Below are 17,333 nucleotides of genomic sequence, written 5' to 3'. Positions count from 1 at the left end.
TGTATTGAAATATTAAATATATGACATCATAGGTCACATGGTTTGGCAGCCATGTTGGATTTAACCTTAAACCTTTAAAAAAACCACCTACCAATCCACTGAATCAATCGACTCAACTTTACGTGTGTCATTGACTAGACACGGCAGTTAAAAGTTGATCACGAAAACTTCATTGGTCACATGGTATGGCAGCCATATTGGATTGAAGGAAAATATTAAATAATTATATCTGAAACCGCTTACCCTCTCGATGCAAAATTTTACAAATGTCGTCGAACACCATTGTTACATATAATTTGAAAATGATCACGTCGTAGGTTATGTGATTTGGCAGCCATCTTGGATAGAAAAATGAACCATATCCGATCAATAAGCAACTTTACAAACGTGATTTCCTTCCCATACATATGCAGAGTGTACATTTTTGATGTCATATGTCACGTGGTATGGCAGCCATATTAGCTTGAAAGCCGATATTTTTAAAAATCCCTTCTCCGAAATTGCTTCGCCGATCGATTTGAAACCTGCCATGTCAGGTAAAAAATGTTGATACTTGAGAACAGCTGAAGGGATTTAAATCAAACTTGTTTATTTTTCGGACAGTCAACGAGAGCATCTACCCAATGTCACAGGCAGGGACTATGCGGAGGCATATTGACGACACAGTCGCAATGCTCTATTTTTAAAAAAGTTTTAAAGATTCTACTCAACTATAAAGCACAAAATCATGAGCCTGGCCTACATAATGGACATGATCACCCCTTATGTACGTGCATGCGCCTTGAGATCTACTGCCCAATCCCTCCTCAGTGTCCCAAAAGTAACAACTCATTACTACTAGCCGAAACCCGTGGAACATCCACGGAAGGGAGGATGTGGTGTATGGATAGAGTGTACCATTATGGATGGCAAAGGGGATTTGCTTGTCCGAGTAAGAGTTAGGAAGAAAGATGAGAATGAAGAGTGCGTATATGAACAACGATCGCCGACACCGGCACAAATGCATGCTCTGGATTGTCCACTCAGTGGACGGCTTGCTTTCGCCTTCGCCTGTCCAATCAGCGGACGGCTTGCTTCGCCTTCGCCCAGCAGACGCCAATACGATGGCGTCGTAAGATGGCGTCGTATCGGCAGTTAATCGGATGCTTTTGGGTCCCAACGTCGGCTAATTCAGATTTTTCGAGTATGGCTGTACGTGATAAACAAAGAGCGCGGTTCGTAGATCGTAAATCCATTCGTGCCGTGGGCATCGGGTCACTGGGTGCGGCATAAAAGGGATAACAAAGTCGAGTCCTTACGCTATTATTATATAGATGGTGACCGGGCATTTGTAGTAGTGCCTCCAACCCTTTGGAATTCACTCCCTCTACACATTCGTCAAGCAACCAGTTTGCAAATTTTGAAAACATTGCTCAAAACATCTTTTTAACAAACACTAGATTGTAATCCCCATCTTGGTGTTACTGTCCTCGTGTCCTATAATTATATCGCAATAATTATGTTGCAAATATTATATTGTACGCAATAATTATATTGTAGAATGTATATTTATGATGCCATCGGGTACGTGGTCTTGCAGCCATAATAGATCCAAAAAAAAACAACCTTAAAAAACAGAAGAGTTGGCTCGCACCAAGAAGAAATTGCGCGGGGTAAGTATTCTATGAATACCATCTAGTTGATTTTGTTTCGTCTTGTACTCCAAATCGACTTGTCTAACAATGAAGGAAGGAAAGATGGAGAAATTATAGCCATTCTACTTGTACTCAACATCGACGTCTAGGCGGAAAAATGCGGTATATTCATCGTGTTATTTCCATTGCCGACAGGCTTTCCTGATACATTCCATCAAATGGTATGCTCATGTTTTTATTCTGCATGTGATACATGTACAAGCTCCAATATGTCTTTTTCAGCCGCGTCGCAGACGCTGGTCATAGAGTGCCCTCTGCTGTTGTTCTTGTTCTTCTTCTTCTTGTTCTTGTTGTTCTTGCAGAGAAGACAAAACCTCAAAGCTCCACCCATTCTGGGAACCATAGCTCCACCCATTGTGGGAGAGGCTTCATATAAACAAATATCCACCATTTTATTAACTCGCATAGCTTTGAGGCCTGTTTTGTAGGCCCATGGTGTCTTGCTCTCTCACACAGTTTTCTTTCAAATCAAATTCGATATATCATTTCATTTTTCACAGTCGCTAACATAGTTTTAGACTCGGTTGAAAAAAAACGGGAAGAAAATCCGATGAAAGTTGCCCTTTATAGAACGAAATGAATTCTCAAAGGCCTGTAACTTCAAGTCCATTGAGATATTTTTTTTTTAAATTGAGGCATGGTCAGTTATACACCACCCGAAATAACAGACGGGAAAATGCCGAGTTATATATATTTTGTTTAAATCGCGGCATGGTCAGTTATACACCACCCGAAATAACAGACGGGAAAATGCCGAGATATATTGTTTTTTTTTTTAAATCGCGGCATGGTTAGTCATACACTGCCTGAAATAACAGACGGGAAAATGCCGAGATATATATATTTTGTTTAAATCGCGGCATGGTCAGTCATACACCGCCTGAAATAACAGACGGGAAAATGCCGAGATATATAAAAAATTCGTCCATTTGATGACAATCGTCACGATGAAATATTTAATTTATACGTCGTCACAATAATGTGGAGAGAGGAGCATAGCTTCGTTCACGTGTCGCCACACACGGGAAATTGCCGAGATTTTTTTTTTTTTAATCGCGGCATGGTCAGTCATACACCGCCTGAAATAACAGACGGGAAAATGCCGAGATATATTTTCACTTTGCACAAAAATAACATCAAGTAATCGAATCAATAGGAATGTCCTGTGCCTATAACATCGACGTTATAGGCACAGCTGCATCTAGGCATTGTGTAACATCCACGCGGCTTTTGTTTTAATTAAAACTTTTTGTCCTTTTTTATTGGTGTAAAACAATAAAGGATGTTGAGCATGTTGTACCATGATTGCTAGGAAATGACCCCAGTTCAAAATGGTAACATCTTTTGATTGATACAAATAAACATAATTTTACAAAATCTGCTTTTCCAGTTCAGATGAAACACCATCGATGTGAAGTATTTTCTCTTTATTCGCTCGTCCCCAGCGCAGCGGGAGATGAGTTATTGCATTCGTGTGTTTGTCCAGGGAATTACTTTTTTACCATTCGATCTTTTGACATCAAATTTTCAACAAACCTTCATTAGGAGAATTGGAGAACACATTCATTAATGTACAAAAAAGTTTTTGGCTGTTCTTTTCGTCGAGTTTAGTTTGAGTACAACATTTTGCATCTTGAGTTCTTTTCTAGTTATTGAAGTTGGTTTTATGACTAATGGTAGTTATCTTTATTGCAACTCAATTCTTTTAAAATTGCTTTAAAAACTAACTTTCCATTTCCAATTTCTTTTTTTCAATAACCACAGGAGCATCATGTCTAGCACGTGCCTGGTCGTCCACAGTTGATGGCCTGCTTGGGAGCAGCAACACCAGTTACTTTCTCAAGCAAAACATGCCCATTGGCATACCTTATTTGGCAGAGTTCCCTGATTTTATGGCCGCTGCACTCATTATGGTCCTCGCAGGTAAGCGTGCTTGCATGAAAGAGAAAGGGGGGAGTGGTTGTTAGTTGAGGTCACGATCTTGTTTGAATCGTGTAATTCATGACTTCACATTTGTAATGTAATGTTTCAGCCTTCTCCCTTCCTCCCATTCATTCCTTTAATCTTTTTCTCCTGCTTTCTTTCCCACAGGCATACTGGCACTGGGAGTGAAGGAATCTACTTTTATTCACAAGGTGTTCACCTTTGTAAATATCGCAGTTATCGTTTTTATCATAATTGCGGGGCTATGTAAAAGTGATCTTGATAACTGGAAGCTCAACCCAGAAAACTTCACCAGCAACTTCACAATATGTGAAATGTGAGTGTTACTCACGATTGTTCCTCATTGACTCTATCCCTGTCATATTTCAATCGGTCTGTGCTTCAGTGCAAGTTCACTTTAATCGGTTTTATTTGTTCTTTGTTTCTCTCCACCCTGTAGATCTGAAGTTGGTCAGGGTGGTTTCTTTCCATTCGGTGTGAGTGGGACTCTGGCAGGTGCTGCGACGTGTTTCTATGCATTTGTTGGTTTTGACAGCATCGCCACGACTGGTAAGGAAATGAGCACCTCAGTGTTGTCCTCAGAAGGTATATTTTACAACTTCCACATTTGTTTTTGTTACAAGGGAATACACTAACAGGAAAGGAAGAGAAAAGGAGAAGAAACACTAAAAGCTGGATGTGAGAAGGTTGGGTGAGCAAGGGTTAATGGTGGAAATAAATATCATGAGTCAAGATGGAGGATAACAGGAGGTGGGTGGTTGGTGATGTTTAATTTACCGCCATGGTGAGGGCGTTTAATGTTCCAAAAAACAAATATTTTAATTGGCTGTACAAGTTTAATCCACTGGTAAGATGACTTGGGGGACGGGAGGGAGAGGGGTGGGAGGAAACCATATTCATTGTTTTAGAAATGACCCAATATAATTGAACATCCACTGCGTTTCCATCTGAGCTGCATTTAAACCATAAAAGCTGCACATTATCCTTCAAGATCGATCCTTATTGAAACCACAGCCACCCAAAGGATTGTCTTTGTATTGTGCAGAAAATCATGATTTGCATCATGCGTTGCGCACAGTGATATTGTTCTTTTTATTCCTGCAAAGGGCAAAGAATGAGCTTGTGGACATGCTAGGCTTTGCCTCATGGATACTCACACAGAAAAAAAACCCAACATTTTTTAGCATGTGTATTTTAGTAATGTGATCTGTTTATACTGAAGTTTGCCTAGTGAAGAAGTGCATAACCTTTCAACCTTTCATTTTTATTAACCATTCTGGCAGGAGAGGAAGTGAAGAATCCTCAGAAATCTATACCGATCAGCATTGTGGTTTCTCTCCTCGTCTGCTTCGTTGCCTACTTTGGTGTCTCTTCCGTGCTTACACTGATGATGCCGTACCCACTGCTCGATACTAATTCCCCTCTTCCCAAAGCGTTTGAGTATGTGGGCATGGCTTGGGCACGTTACTTGGTGGCTGTCGGGTCCCTCTGTGCTCTCTCCACAAGGTGTGCATGCTTAAGTGCAATGCTCGTGATGGATGATGGAGGCATCAGTTGTAACCTATGGAAATAAATGATAAACTTGATGTTTGATGATGATGCATCCTTGTGACATTCCCAGCCTCCTGGGCAGCATGTTCCCAATGCCGAGGATCGCCTATGCCATGGCAATGGACGGTCTACTTTTCCAATGGCTCGGCACCATCAACAGCTACACAAAAACACCGTTACTTGCCACTTTTTCTTTGGGCTTTTTGGCAGGTAATGCTCGTTTTGCCTTTGCCTCATATTTTCTTTTTTCCACAGAGTAAAGTTTGTTTTTGATTCACTGCCTCCTCCAATTTTGAAAACCTCTCACCCCATCCACCCTCAAGCCCTCATGGCCTTGCTATTTGACCTCGATTCCTTGGTGGCCATGATCTCTATTGGCAACCTTATGGCCTTCTCCATCGTCGCTGCTTGCTTACTGGTCCTGAGGTAATATACCTGCATGGGTGAAACTCCTTCTGTATATGATGGAAATCCATATTTTTATTATGACACATACGTAGGTTTCCATATTTTTGTCGTCAAAAAAGCATGCCACAATTGTAGGGAATTAAGGTGCTATTCCGATATGCTGATTCGTTTCTTAACCCATTTCATCCGGATGGGGTGCCAATGCTAGTTTAGGAGTCGTGGTCAGCGAGAGAACGAGGCCATTTGGTTGAGTTCAAAGCATGTTTATTCGTACAGAACCCAGCACACTCTGTCAAGCCCGTTTATCGGGCAGCAATATATATACACACACTCAAACACGTCATGCCGGAGCGTTTGCCCGGGAAAGGCGAGACCGAGCGTGCCCGGGCATCCTGGGCGAGTCCTGGAAAGGCAAGTCTGGACGTGCCCGGGAAAGACGAGACCTGGCATGCCCGGGCGGCTCGGGAAAGGCGAGTCCGGGCATGCCCAGGAGAGGCGCGTCTGGGCCTGTCCGGGCGGCCTGGGCGAACCCGGCATGGTGATCGCTCCCTGGCCGCGTCCTCGGCAGGTGCAAGGCGATTGTGTATACCCAGCGGTAACCGCTACACGCGCCCCTCCAGAATCGACTTGCACCGGCAGGGTCAATTTAAGGGGGGTCCTGATGACCCAGCCGAAGCGACCCCTGGAGAGTCGTGGGGGGTGGGGTCCGGTGTGGTGGTGGGTGGTCGAGTTGGGGGAACCGTGGATGGGGGGCAGCCTCGCCGCGACGTACTCCGCTGTGCGAAGCGCTGGGGGGATGTAGGACCGGGGTTGAGCTGACGGTGGGACTGGTCAAGTCCTCGGGGGCGGCTGCCGAGGTTCCTCGCGGGCCTCCCGAGGTTGCAGTTCGCGGGTGCAGTGCCGAGAAGGCTCGAGCAGTGCTCGGCGTCAGTGCACGCGAAACGCGGTTGAGCCAACCGAGGGGCTGGTCAAGGCCTCGGGGGAGGCTGCCGAGGTTCCTCGCGGGCCTCCCGAGGATGCAGGGTCGGAGAAGTAGTTGTGGCTGTAGTTGTAGAGTGAAGTTGTGCGTGCTTGCATGAAAGGTAACGAAGCAGCCGTGCCACGAACATCAGAGCGCGCGCAAGAGATGAGCAGCAGTGCCACCCACATCGCGTAACTGCATTCCTTCAGAGGGTCCTGGAGCGGGCTCGTCCCTCCGGTCGTAGAGGAGGAGCCGAGCGCAGTGCGCAAACCACATGGCCGCTCGTCGGTGCCAAAACTCCAGCAGCACGATCGAAACCGCCGTGTTCGTTTGCAGCCCCCGAATCCGTTCAGGGGTAGACGAGGTCACCAGTTTAGGAGTTGTGGTCGGCGAGAGAACGAGGCCATTTGGTTGAGTTCAAAGCATGTTTATTCGTACAGAACCCAGCACACTCTGTCAAGCCCGTTTATCGGGCAGCAATATATATATACACACTCAAACACGTCATGCCGGAGCATTTGCCCGGGAAAGGCGAGACCGGGCGTGCCCGGGCGAGCCCTGGAAAGGCGAGTCTGGACGTGCCCGGGCGTCCTGGAAAGGCGAGGCTGGGCATGCCCGGGAAAGACGAGACCGGGCGTGCCCGGGCTGCTCGGGCGAGCCCGGGAAAGGCGAGTCCGGGCATGCCCGGGAGAGGCGCGTCTGGGCCTGTCCGGGCGGCCTGGGCGAGCCCGGCATGATCGCTCCCTGGCCGCGTCCTCGGCAGGTGCAAGGCGATTGTGTATACCCAGCGGTAACCGCTACACTAGCACATCATGATCACGATCATGTGAATTACTCCCATGGTAGTTTTTATGAGGTATATTTGTAGAGGTTAGCCAGGTACAAAATCTTGCAAGCATGTTACAGTGAATAGACGTCCGCCAGGCAGGAGAACGTCTGTCTTGGTTGGTAAATACGGAAACGGTATCCATTGTTGGATTTTTCCATCGCCGTTCCTTCCTATAAATTTCACGGAAAATACAGACTTGCTGTCTTTACATTGCATGAAGTAAAGACGCGAATGATGGTGCTGCACACAAATGCAAAACCTGATAAAATCTGTTGGTCGTGGTGAAGTTTGTTTCATTATATAATCGAATTCAGCCAATTCAGCAATGATATAATCGAATTCCCGGTTGATTGATGACGCGTCATTTCCTGTGTGTAGTGATAGATAAGATTGTTTAAGGTGCTCCTTAAGCACTAAGATCATTACTTTTCTCATGTATCTTTTGAATGTGCTTTCTTTGCTTTGATTTGGATAAATACCTGTCATTGTGCTTGATTCAATTTGAAATGAATGTGTAAATTAAATAGATGTGCTTGTTAATGAGTGAGGCATTTCAGACGATATTCACTTATGTCCTTTCCTCGATTGGTCCAATACAGGTATAAGCATAATTAGACAGGAAGTTGTCCCCCAGTGATTGGCTCCAGATATAGCCAATAGCCATCCACAGTTTTCTTGGCTGTCCTTAAATAAATAGATGGGTGGTTATTGAGGGCGTGGTCCTTAGTTAGGTTGCCGTGTCAACGGAAAGGTAACGTGTAACAGCAGAACGCCACCCTGCCAGGCCAGTAATTCTAAGACGGGCGGTTACGGTTGTGACATTACATTCACAACCCGACGGACCGCAGAGTTATATGCGAAATCGTGGCGTACAAGTGTCGAAGGCTGGGACAAATCCAAGAGCTCCCCTCGTGGTGAACCCCAAACCCCAGTGCCGTAACAATATGCATGTCTCTCTCTTTCATCAGATTTAGTCATATCTCAGTCGTCATCTTCTTCATATTCGTTGGGTAACATACAAACTGGTTCTGGTGCATTACCACAAAGTCCTCGACATTCTGTACATCCAGAGCTACATTGTAATCCATGTTTTCAAAACCGTTGTGCAGTCCACTTTGCATTTGCATCTGATCACCTCTAGTAATCGTTGAGGTGCTGGTGGTCTGTTTCCAGAGGTACCATCTTTCCATCGTGAACTGTCCGTCCCGACTGAAGAGGAGCCAATTCCATGTTGCCCTGCCAAAATATGACTTGATGGTAGACTCTTCGTGACTTTTACAAAGTAATAAAAAATGAAAAGCTGAAATGTCTTGAGTCAATACGTATCCAACCCCTTTGCTATGACACTCCAAATTGAGCTCAAGTGCATCCGATTTCCTTTGATCATCCTCTGGATGTCTCCACAACGTGATTGGAGTCCATCTGTGGCCAATTAAATTGATTGGACACGATTTAGAAAGAAACACACCACACCGAAGGTCCCACAGTTGACAGTGCATGTCAGAGCAGAAACTCTACCATGAAGTCCAAGGAACTGTCCGTAGAAATCCGAGATAGAATTGTGAGGAGGCATAGATCTGGGGAAGGGTATAAAACAATTTCTAGAGTGTTAAAAGTTCCCAAGAGCACAGTGAGCTCCGTCATTAGGAAATGGAAAGAACATGGAACTACCCAGACTCTTCCTTGAGCTGGCTGTCCAACCTAACTGAGCAACTGGGCCAGAATGACTTTTGTCAGGGAGGTGATCAAGAACCCAATGAATACTCTGAGATCACAACTTCATTGGCTGAGATAGGAGAACCTGCCAGAAGGACAACAGTCTCTGCAGCATTTCACAGATTAAGGCTTTATGGGAGAGTGGCCAGACAGAGGCCACTCCTGAGAAAAAGGCACATGACAGCACATCTGGACTTTGAAAAAAGACATGTGAAAGATTTTGAGAGCAGGAGGCAAAATATTCTGTGGTCTAATGAGATAAAATTGAACTCTTTGGCCTGAATGCAAAGCGCTATGCCTGGTGTAAAACGAGCACAGCACATCACCCATACCAAGCACAGCTCATCACCCATCTAACACCATCCCTAACGTGAAGGATGGTGGTGGCAGCATAATGTTGTGGGGATGCTTTTCAGTGGCAGGTACTGGGAGACTTGTAAATATAGAGGGAACAATTTATGGAGCCAAATAAAGGCAAATCCTGAGGATTTTGTACCTGCTCCAAAGTACAAAAGACCTCAGACTGTGGCGAAGATTTACGTTCCAGCAGAACAATGACCCCAATCATGCAGCCAAAGCAACATTGTAATGGGTTCAGAACAAGAATGTGAAAGTCCTTGAGTGGCCCAGCCAAAGCCCAGACTTGAATTCCATTGAGAATCTGTGGAAAGACTTGAAGATTGCTGTTCACTGACACTCCCCAACCAACTTGACAGAGTTTGAGCAAATCTGCAAGGAAGAATGGGAGAAACTCCCCAAATCCAGATGTGCAAAGCTGATACAGACATACCCAAGAAGACTTGAAGCTGTAATGACTGTCAAAGGCACCTCTGCAAAGTATTGACTCAGGCGGTTGAATGCTTATGTAAATTAGATATTTCTGTATTTAATTTTAAATTACTGTGTAAAATTTTCTAAATATTTTTTTCAACTTTGACATTATTGGATATTATGTGTAGATCAGTGACCAAAAAATCCCAATTTAATCCATTTTAAATTTAGGCTATAACACAACAAAATGTGAAAAAACTAAAGTGTGTGAATACTTTCTGAAGAAACTGTAGATGCAAATAGCGTTTTTTTATGAATTGAAAAATAAACATGTTCCACTAATTATTTTTTGGTTGACTTTTGATGTTATTTAAGGATGTTATTTAAGCCATAAAAAGTCGTGTTATGAAATAAATTAAAAATTCTGTTGCATTTAGTGATGGGTTCACCCTATTTGTCCCACTCAGCAGCTCCTGGACTACTCATTCATTTCTTTTTTTCAAAACTTCTGCAGTTTCACACATGTGCTTGTTTCGTTCATGCTCTTGTCATGTGTTTACTCCTTTTGAGACATCCGGTGTCAAAATCGTTACCAGCTGCATTGTCATTGCTTTTTTACTTTTTTGTTTTGCTTGGCATGACACAAGTCACTTCATCCTCCAGATATCGACCAGACGAATGGAGTCGACAATTGGCTCCTGGTGGAAGTCATGGTGTAGAAAACAATGATAAGAAGGCAAACTCTTGCCAAGATCGTAACCATCAATGCCAGAGGGGGAGCTGCTCATCGAAGGACATTCCGTCTGCCAACGCGAGAATCATTGTCAGTGTTTGTGTTGTAGTTGTTGGTGAGTTATAATCCCTTAATTTGTATTTCTAGTTCTGCATGAAGATTTTATTTTGATGTCATTTCATCTCCATTCCTTCATATATTTAGTCTTTCATCTTTGCAACTGAATTCCCGTGTCTTGTCTCATTCTCCACCATCCAGTCTTTCAAGAGTGCTGCCCATCGTCACCTCATGCTATCTTATACCCATCTCTGCTTTCACAGCTTTCCTTTCTGCCACTTATCCACTCATGTGTGACGTTTTGCGTCTCCGCGTTACCCTTTGATCCTCTGGCAATATGTCAACTTGCTTCTAAACCTCGTGTTGGCTTAACGGCTAAGGTGGCTGGCTTGAAATGTTAGCGTCCTCAGTTTGAGTCCCTGTCATGTTGAATTAACACCAGGTGGGTTGACTCAGCCTGTCATCCTTCTGAGGTTGGCAAACAAGTACCAACTGACTGGTAATGGGGGCATTGCAAAAGCGGCACAGCTGCACCACCATAAAATGATGCAGCCAGCAGCCACAGGCCGCATACGAACCACCACATGCTGCTTGTTGCTCTCTGACATTTCGCTCATCCATGGACTGCTTTGTGCACAGAGAGTTCTGTGCACAAAACTGCTTTGACTTGATTCTTGATTTTTTTTATCAACTTTTACGGTGATGTCTGATGTGAAATGCCAGCATTTCCTTGGTTATTTATTGGGTAAACCTTTTCTGGTTATCCCCAAAAGTCATGCTAAGAAGAAGAGCCACTTAAAGTGCCTTCAGAAAGTATTGTCATGTTCAGAGGGATTTCCAACGCCTCTGAACGGATGGGCCGAACAGGCTTCACCCCTCTCAGACTCTGTCAATTACTGCGGACTTTACGCTCACGCGCGGGACTGAGGAGAATCATGAGAACCTTAAAGCTTTTACAAAACCAAATGGGTTTATTCCCAAACAAATAATAACCAGGGAAGATTGACCCGACAGGGGAATTCGATGACGGGATTGGGGGAGGGGAAAATGAGGAATTCCAGGAACAAATAACTATGTACAATGAGGTAAAATAAATCGTATAAAAACTAAGGTGCCTCACTCCATTCACAAGCACAGACGGGGAGAGGGACAAAACCGGGTGACTGATCTCTCTTTGGTGGTGGTGGTAACAGAGGAGAATGGTGGCGGCCACGAGAGGACGAGCAGGCGATGGATGATGAGACGATCAGGAAGACAAAGAGGTGATGAGATGAGCAGGACTATGAACATGCAAGGGGGGAAGATGAGAACAGCACCAGGGCCAAGGCAGGCAGGCAGGACGACATCATTAAAGCTCTCTTTCCCAGAACTCTCCTAGTTTTCCTCACAAACAGCAAGCTCTTCAACGCACTCAACCCGCTCGATCCAGGCTCCTTGCCCTTCTCCTCAGGACTACTGCAATCCTCTTGCACCTTTTATCAGCTCCTCCCTCGTCTCCCTTGACAACACTCCGCTCCTCGAGGCGTTGGGCTCCACCCCTTCAATGAGACAATCATAGCTCTACCCCCCTCTCTCCTTACCTGGCAGAGTTCCATGATCTGCCTCGTTCTTCTCTGCACTACAGAGCTGTCACCCAGTGCACCCGGTAGATGTTTACAGGGAGGCTTGTACGCACATTTATTTCACTTATTCCCTTGCTATCTATTACAAAGTACCACCTTACATGCGGTACACATTCAAACAGACAATCCTTAAACTGACATGTCCTTACTTCTTACATCGAGATTGGCTTTCTACTCACACATGGACCATACTACTCTATAAAGTTATATGTCTTATCTCTCTCCCCCACCCCCCATAAATGTAACAGTATTCACAGGAGACCTTTTCACATCTTGTTGTTACAGCTTGAATTTAAAATGGGTGAAGTTAAAAAAATTTGTCACCGATATACACAAAATACCCCATAAGGACAAAGTGAAAACATGTTTTTTTTTACAGATTTATTGAAAATGAAAAGCTGAACCGTCTTGTCAATAAATATTCAACCCCTTTGCTATGACAGTCCAATTTGAGCTCAGGTGCATCCCATTTCCTTTTATCATCTTTGAGATGTGTCTACAACTTGATTGGAGTCCACCCATGGCCAATTCAATTGTGTCAGCAATGATTGATTGCCAAAAATAATCGCGGAATTTCTCTTTGCAGCTACGCTCATTTGAAGCAGCTGCGTTTGAAATCAACTTTCCAACATTGGCTTGATACTGCGCTGCGCTCCGCACCACTCGGATCACTGGCTTAGATGGTATCCCTTGTGCAGAGAATTGTGAATGGCGTTTTTCTTTTATTTTCCTTTTCGTAATTATGCTGTGGGATTTAAATCTGTAGACAAACCCACACAAAATCTGACAGTTTAATGAATACAGTCAACCCTTGTTTTATGGGGTGGTTAGGTTCCTGGAAACGCCTGCGTCAACAAAATCTGCATCATGCCTATTAGGGAAAGAAGGTTAGGCTAGGGGCTCAGTCAGTCCTCTCACCTATAAACATATGCGTTATGATGCACTGGAGCCGTTTGTGGGAGTCATCATCACTCGGCATAAAATAAGACATTGCTAGCCAAGCTCGTTTTATTTTAGCGTGCTGTTTTTTTGTATTTTTTACTTGAATGCTTTCTCAATTTTTTAGATTTTACGATCAGTAACAAACGACACTTTTGCACGAATGGACAGAAATACGAAGGCAATTTAACATGTTAATAAAATACATAATGCTTAATAAAAACTTTAACAAAAGGCATCGATCATGATTCCAGTGTTCACCTGGAGAGAAAAATTCCTCGTAAAAGCGAGACGGGACCCACGTAAAAATACTCATACAATGGTATTCAGTTTTTCATTCATTCATTTCGGTTTATTGAAATCATTAAACACTGGACAAGGCAGTCCGTATGAAACGTAAGTCCGTAAGACTGAAATTTGTCAGGTTTACAATAAATAACTAAAAATGTGTGAAGTTATTAAAAATTGTAGACTGAATCTTGACGTTTTCTGTCATTTACAACATTGTTTTTTCTATGTTTCAAGTCACGGATTCCATGTTTCCTTCAGTTTTCTGTGATCACAGAAAATCATTGGCTCTATATTTACCTCTGCCACCCAAAGAGAATGGAGGTTATGTTTTCACCCCTGTCTGTCTGTCTGTGAGCAGAGTATCTCAAAAAGTTGTGCACGGATTTTGACAAAAATTGGTGGACAGGTTAGGTGTGTGACAAGGACGAATCTGGATCCTAGAATTTTAAAGTGATTCTTCACCATTGAGATATATGGTCAAAAACTATATATAGCACAATATCTCAAAAAGTTGTGGACGGATGAGCTATGTAGGTTGTTGGACAAACTTGTTGGGTGAGATGTGTCGGTGACAAGAACAAGCTGTGTAGATTTTGGTTCAGGTCCAGATTCAGATCCGGCCTATCGGTGAGATACAAAACGTAAACTGTTCAGCCTGGTGGATGTACAGTCACGTGAAAAAGTAAGCACACCCCATGTAAAGTTTTGACTTTTTCAACATATTTCAACATACAGCAATTTTATCTTCATTTCAACAATATTGATAGATAAAGGTGATATAATATAACAAATATCATGAAACATTTACATTTTGTAGTCCATTGTATAATTTAAATAAACATAAATGCAAATTTTGCATGTGGAAAAAGTAAGTACACCCCTCCATTTATCACTACTTCAAATACCTAAAATTAGAATCAGGTGCACCAGCTCAGGTGCAAATGATTAGAACATCGTTAGAGAGGAGCTTGGAGGAAGCTGTCTTATTTAAACCTCAGACATTTAGTTTGGTTTGCTCTTTGTTGTTGAAGTGTGCGGCGTCACCATGCCTAGATCAAAAGAGCTCTCTGATGCCTTCAGAAAGAAGGTTATAGATGCCTACAAGTCTGGGAATGGATTTAAAAAGATCTCCAAACAATTTGAAATCAATCATTCGACTGTCCGGAAGATCATCTACAAGTGGAGAAGATTCCAAACAACTGCCAACTTGTTCAGGCCAGGCCGCCCCAGCAAGTTCAGCCCGAGAGCAGACCGCAAGATGCTGAAAGAAGTCTCTAAGAACCCCAGACTGTCATCATGGGACCTACAGGTAGCTCTTGCCACTGTTGATGTCAAAGTACACGAGTCTACCATTAGAAAGAGGCTGCACAAATTTGATCTACATGGCAGGTGTGCCAGGAGGAAACCTTTGCTGTCCAGAAAGAACATCAGGGCAAGACTAAAGTTTGCCAATGAACACCGAGGCAAAGACCAGCACTTCTGGAACAATGTGCTCTGGACACATGAGTCAAAGGTAGAGCTATTTGGCCACAGTACCAGAAGACATGTTTGGCGAAAACCAAAGACAGCATTTGACCACAATAACCTGATACCAACTGTAAAGCATGGTGGTGGAAATATTATGGTTTGGTGCAGCTTTGCTGCATCAGGGCCTGGGCAGCTCACCATCATATAATCCGCTATGAATTCTTCATTGAACGAGAGGGTGCTTGAGGATAATGTGAGGCCATCTGTCAGAAAGTTGAAGCTCAACAGAAGGTGGACCTTGCAACATGGCAATGACCCTAAACATACCAGTAAATCCACCAAGGAATGGCTGCAAAGAAAGAAATGGAGGGTTCTGGAATGGCCAAGTCAAAGCCCGCATCTAAATCCCATCGAGATATTGTGGGGGGATTTGAAACGACTTGTACATGCAAGAAACCCCTCGAACATCGCACAGCTGAAAGAATTCTGCATGGAGGAGTGGGCAAACATTTCTCTCAGTCGATGTCAGTTATAAGAAACGCCTACTTGAGGTTGTTTCTGCCAAAGGGGGCAATACCACCTATTAGAGCCAATAATACTTACTTTTTCCACCTGCGAAATTTGCATTTATGTTTATTTAAATTATACAATGGACTACAAAATGTAAATGTTTCATGATATTTGTTATATTATGTCACCTTTATCTATCAATATTGTTGAAATGAAGATCAAATAGCTGTATGTTGAAATATGTTGAAAAAGTCAAAACCTTACATGGGATGTACTTACTTTTTCACGTGACTGTATGTGCTCTACCAAGTGCTGTTCTAGTTTGCACAGTTAATACTGAAGTACAAATTTGTGTTAATGAAACATGAAAACCTCACTTCAATATCAAAATCAACATTTCATTGAAAACTTTATTTACTTGTTTTTTTTTTTTACAGTCAACCCCTCGAGTGGACTGCGAGTTCAAACTGTAAAACATCTTTGCTTGTATAACACCTTGCAAGCAGTGGTCGTTCGTCACACTATGTTTGCACTTGTTGATTCCAAGAGCAAGTGGCTCGCTTGTTTCAGGTCCAAGATTACAAAATTGTCAGCATGAGCTGAAGATGTTCTGTATCTTTCTGTATATTTACCTGCAGGTTAAGGCACATTGACTCAATATGAGCATTGATAATTTCTGGTACATTTTTACAGTGCTATGTGTAACACTTAAGCAAAGTTGAGACATGTGGTTAGAGCATTGCATCACAAAATGTTTGTCTTCACAAGAATCACTAATTAACAAGCAGTTTTAACATGTGTCTATTCCTGGTGCTCTAAAGTTAGTTTGGTGAAAAGGTTTCTGGAAGTTTCTAACGTACTCAGTTTTTATTTAGAGGAAAATTCTGAATCTGCAGCAGACTAACTTATCAATTACTTGGTGGACTGTACCTACCTACAGGTGTGCTGGCGATTTTATGGAGTGTTGTCCTCGTGCATTGGCTTGACAATTTCATGCAGCCTTCACCTTTTGCCATAGTGATTTTCATCGTCTTATCTGGAGGCTTGCTTATTGCTAGTATCATCCTCTGGACACAGCCACAGAACACTGATTGTATCACCTTCAAGGTAATATTACCACTTTGATGCTCGTCATTGAACCATTTTTTTTTTTGAAATTATTGCCATTCAGCTACACAATGTAAGAGGTATAGCAAAATGAATTGATGCAACTCTAGATTTTTGACTTACAGTATGCAAAATTAAATGTCTGCCTTGTCTCCACTTGCAATTTCAAATCCTGTTATCTTTATCTCCACTTAACATATTGAGCCACAGTTGGGGACAAACTATGAAAATTCCACCCAACAGCCCATTCTGGGTGAGCTTTCTCTCAATCGTCTTCAGAGTTCAGAATCGTGTTCAGAATCGTTCCAGAGCATCATGGTGTGCATTTGCTCCTTTTTATTATTATTATTGTTTTATTTTTTTCAAGGTCTAGGCTCGTGGAAGAGCTTGGACACAGCACAGATCAGCACACAACCTAGCAAAGGGAACAGCAGGAGAAAGGGGAAACACCAACAGCAGGGCAGAAGGAGAAAGTCAACAAAGACAGACAACCCAGGGATGCAGATAACGATGAGTGGTAGGGGACAAAACAAGGGATGAACAAGATGGATATGTAAACAAAGTTTTGGGTGGGGTGGTTTAACGGTTGTAGAAAAGATATTTGTTTTGGATGGGGGATGACTTGAGATGGTGTTGAACAGCTGTTTTGAAGACCTGGAGGGAAAAATGAGATTGGAGAGAGTGTGGAGGTGGTTCCACAGGTGGGGAAAAAGAGGAATAGACAAGTGGAGGT

At 43.2% G+C, this 17,333-nt stretch overlaps 1 protein-coding gene across 1 annotated transcript in view; it reads left to right on the top strand.

Moving 5' to 3' along the window:
• LOC137412327 (cationic amino acid transporter 2-like) overlaps positions 1-12,926 on the top strand; it is a gene marked incomplete at its 5' end in the record, with an annotated part of 113,322 nt that extends 100,396 nt beyond the window's left edge. The window contains 8 exons of the mRNA XM_078773307.1: positions 3,459-3,617; positions 3,786-3,954; positions 4,078-4,187; positions 4,922-5,144; positions 5,260-5,399; positions 5,513-5,615; positions 10,538-10,610; positions 12,873-12,926. Of these exons, the coding sequence (XP_078629433.1) occupies positions 3,459-3,617; positions 3,786-3,954; positions 4,078-4,187; positions 4,922-5,144; positions 5,260-5,399; positions 5,513-5,615; positions 10,538-10,610; positions 12,873-12,926 (1,031 nt within the window). The remainder of the gene's footprint in view (positions 1-3,458; positions 3,618-3,785; positions 3,955-4,077; positions 4,188-4,921; positions 5,145-5,259; positions 5,400-5,512; positions 5,616-10,537; positions 10,611-12,872) is intronic.
• Positions 12,927-17,333: the final 4,407 nt, after the last annotated feature.

Source organism: Myxine glutinosa, chromosome 1 (assembly GCF_964187855.1).
Source record: "Myxine glutinosa chromosome 1, kmMyxGlut1.1, whole genome shotgun sequence".
Taxonomy (NCBI): Eukaryota; Metazoa; Chordata; class Myxini; order Myxiniformes; family Myxinidae; genus Myxine; species Myxine glutinosa.
The sequence above is the reverse complement of the archived record's forward strand: the minus strand, read 5'-3'. Positions and strand labels throughout refer to the sequence as shown.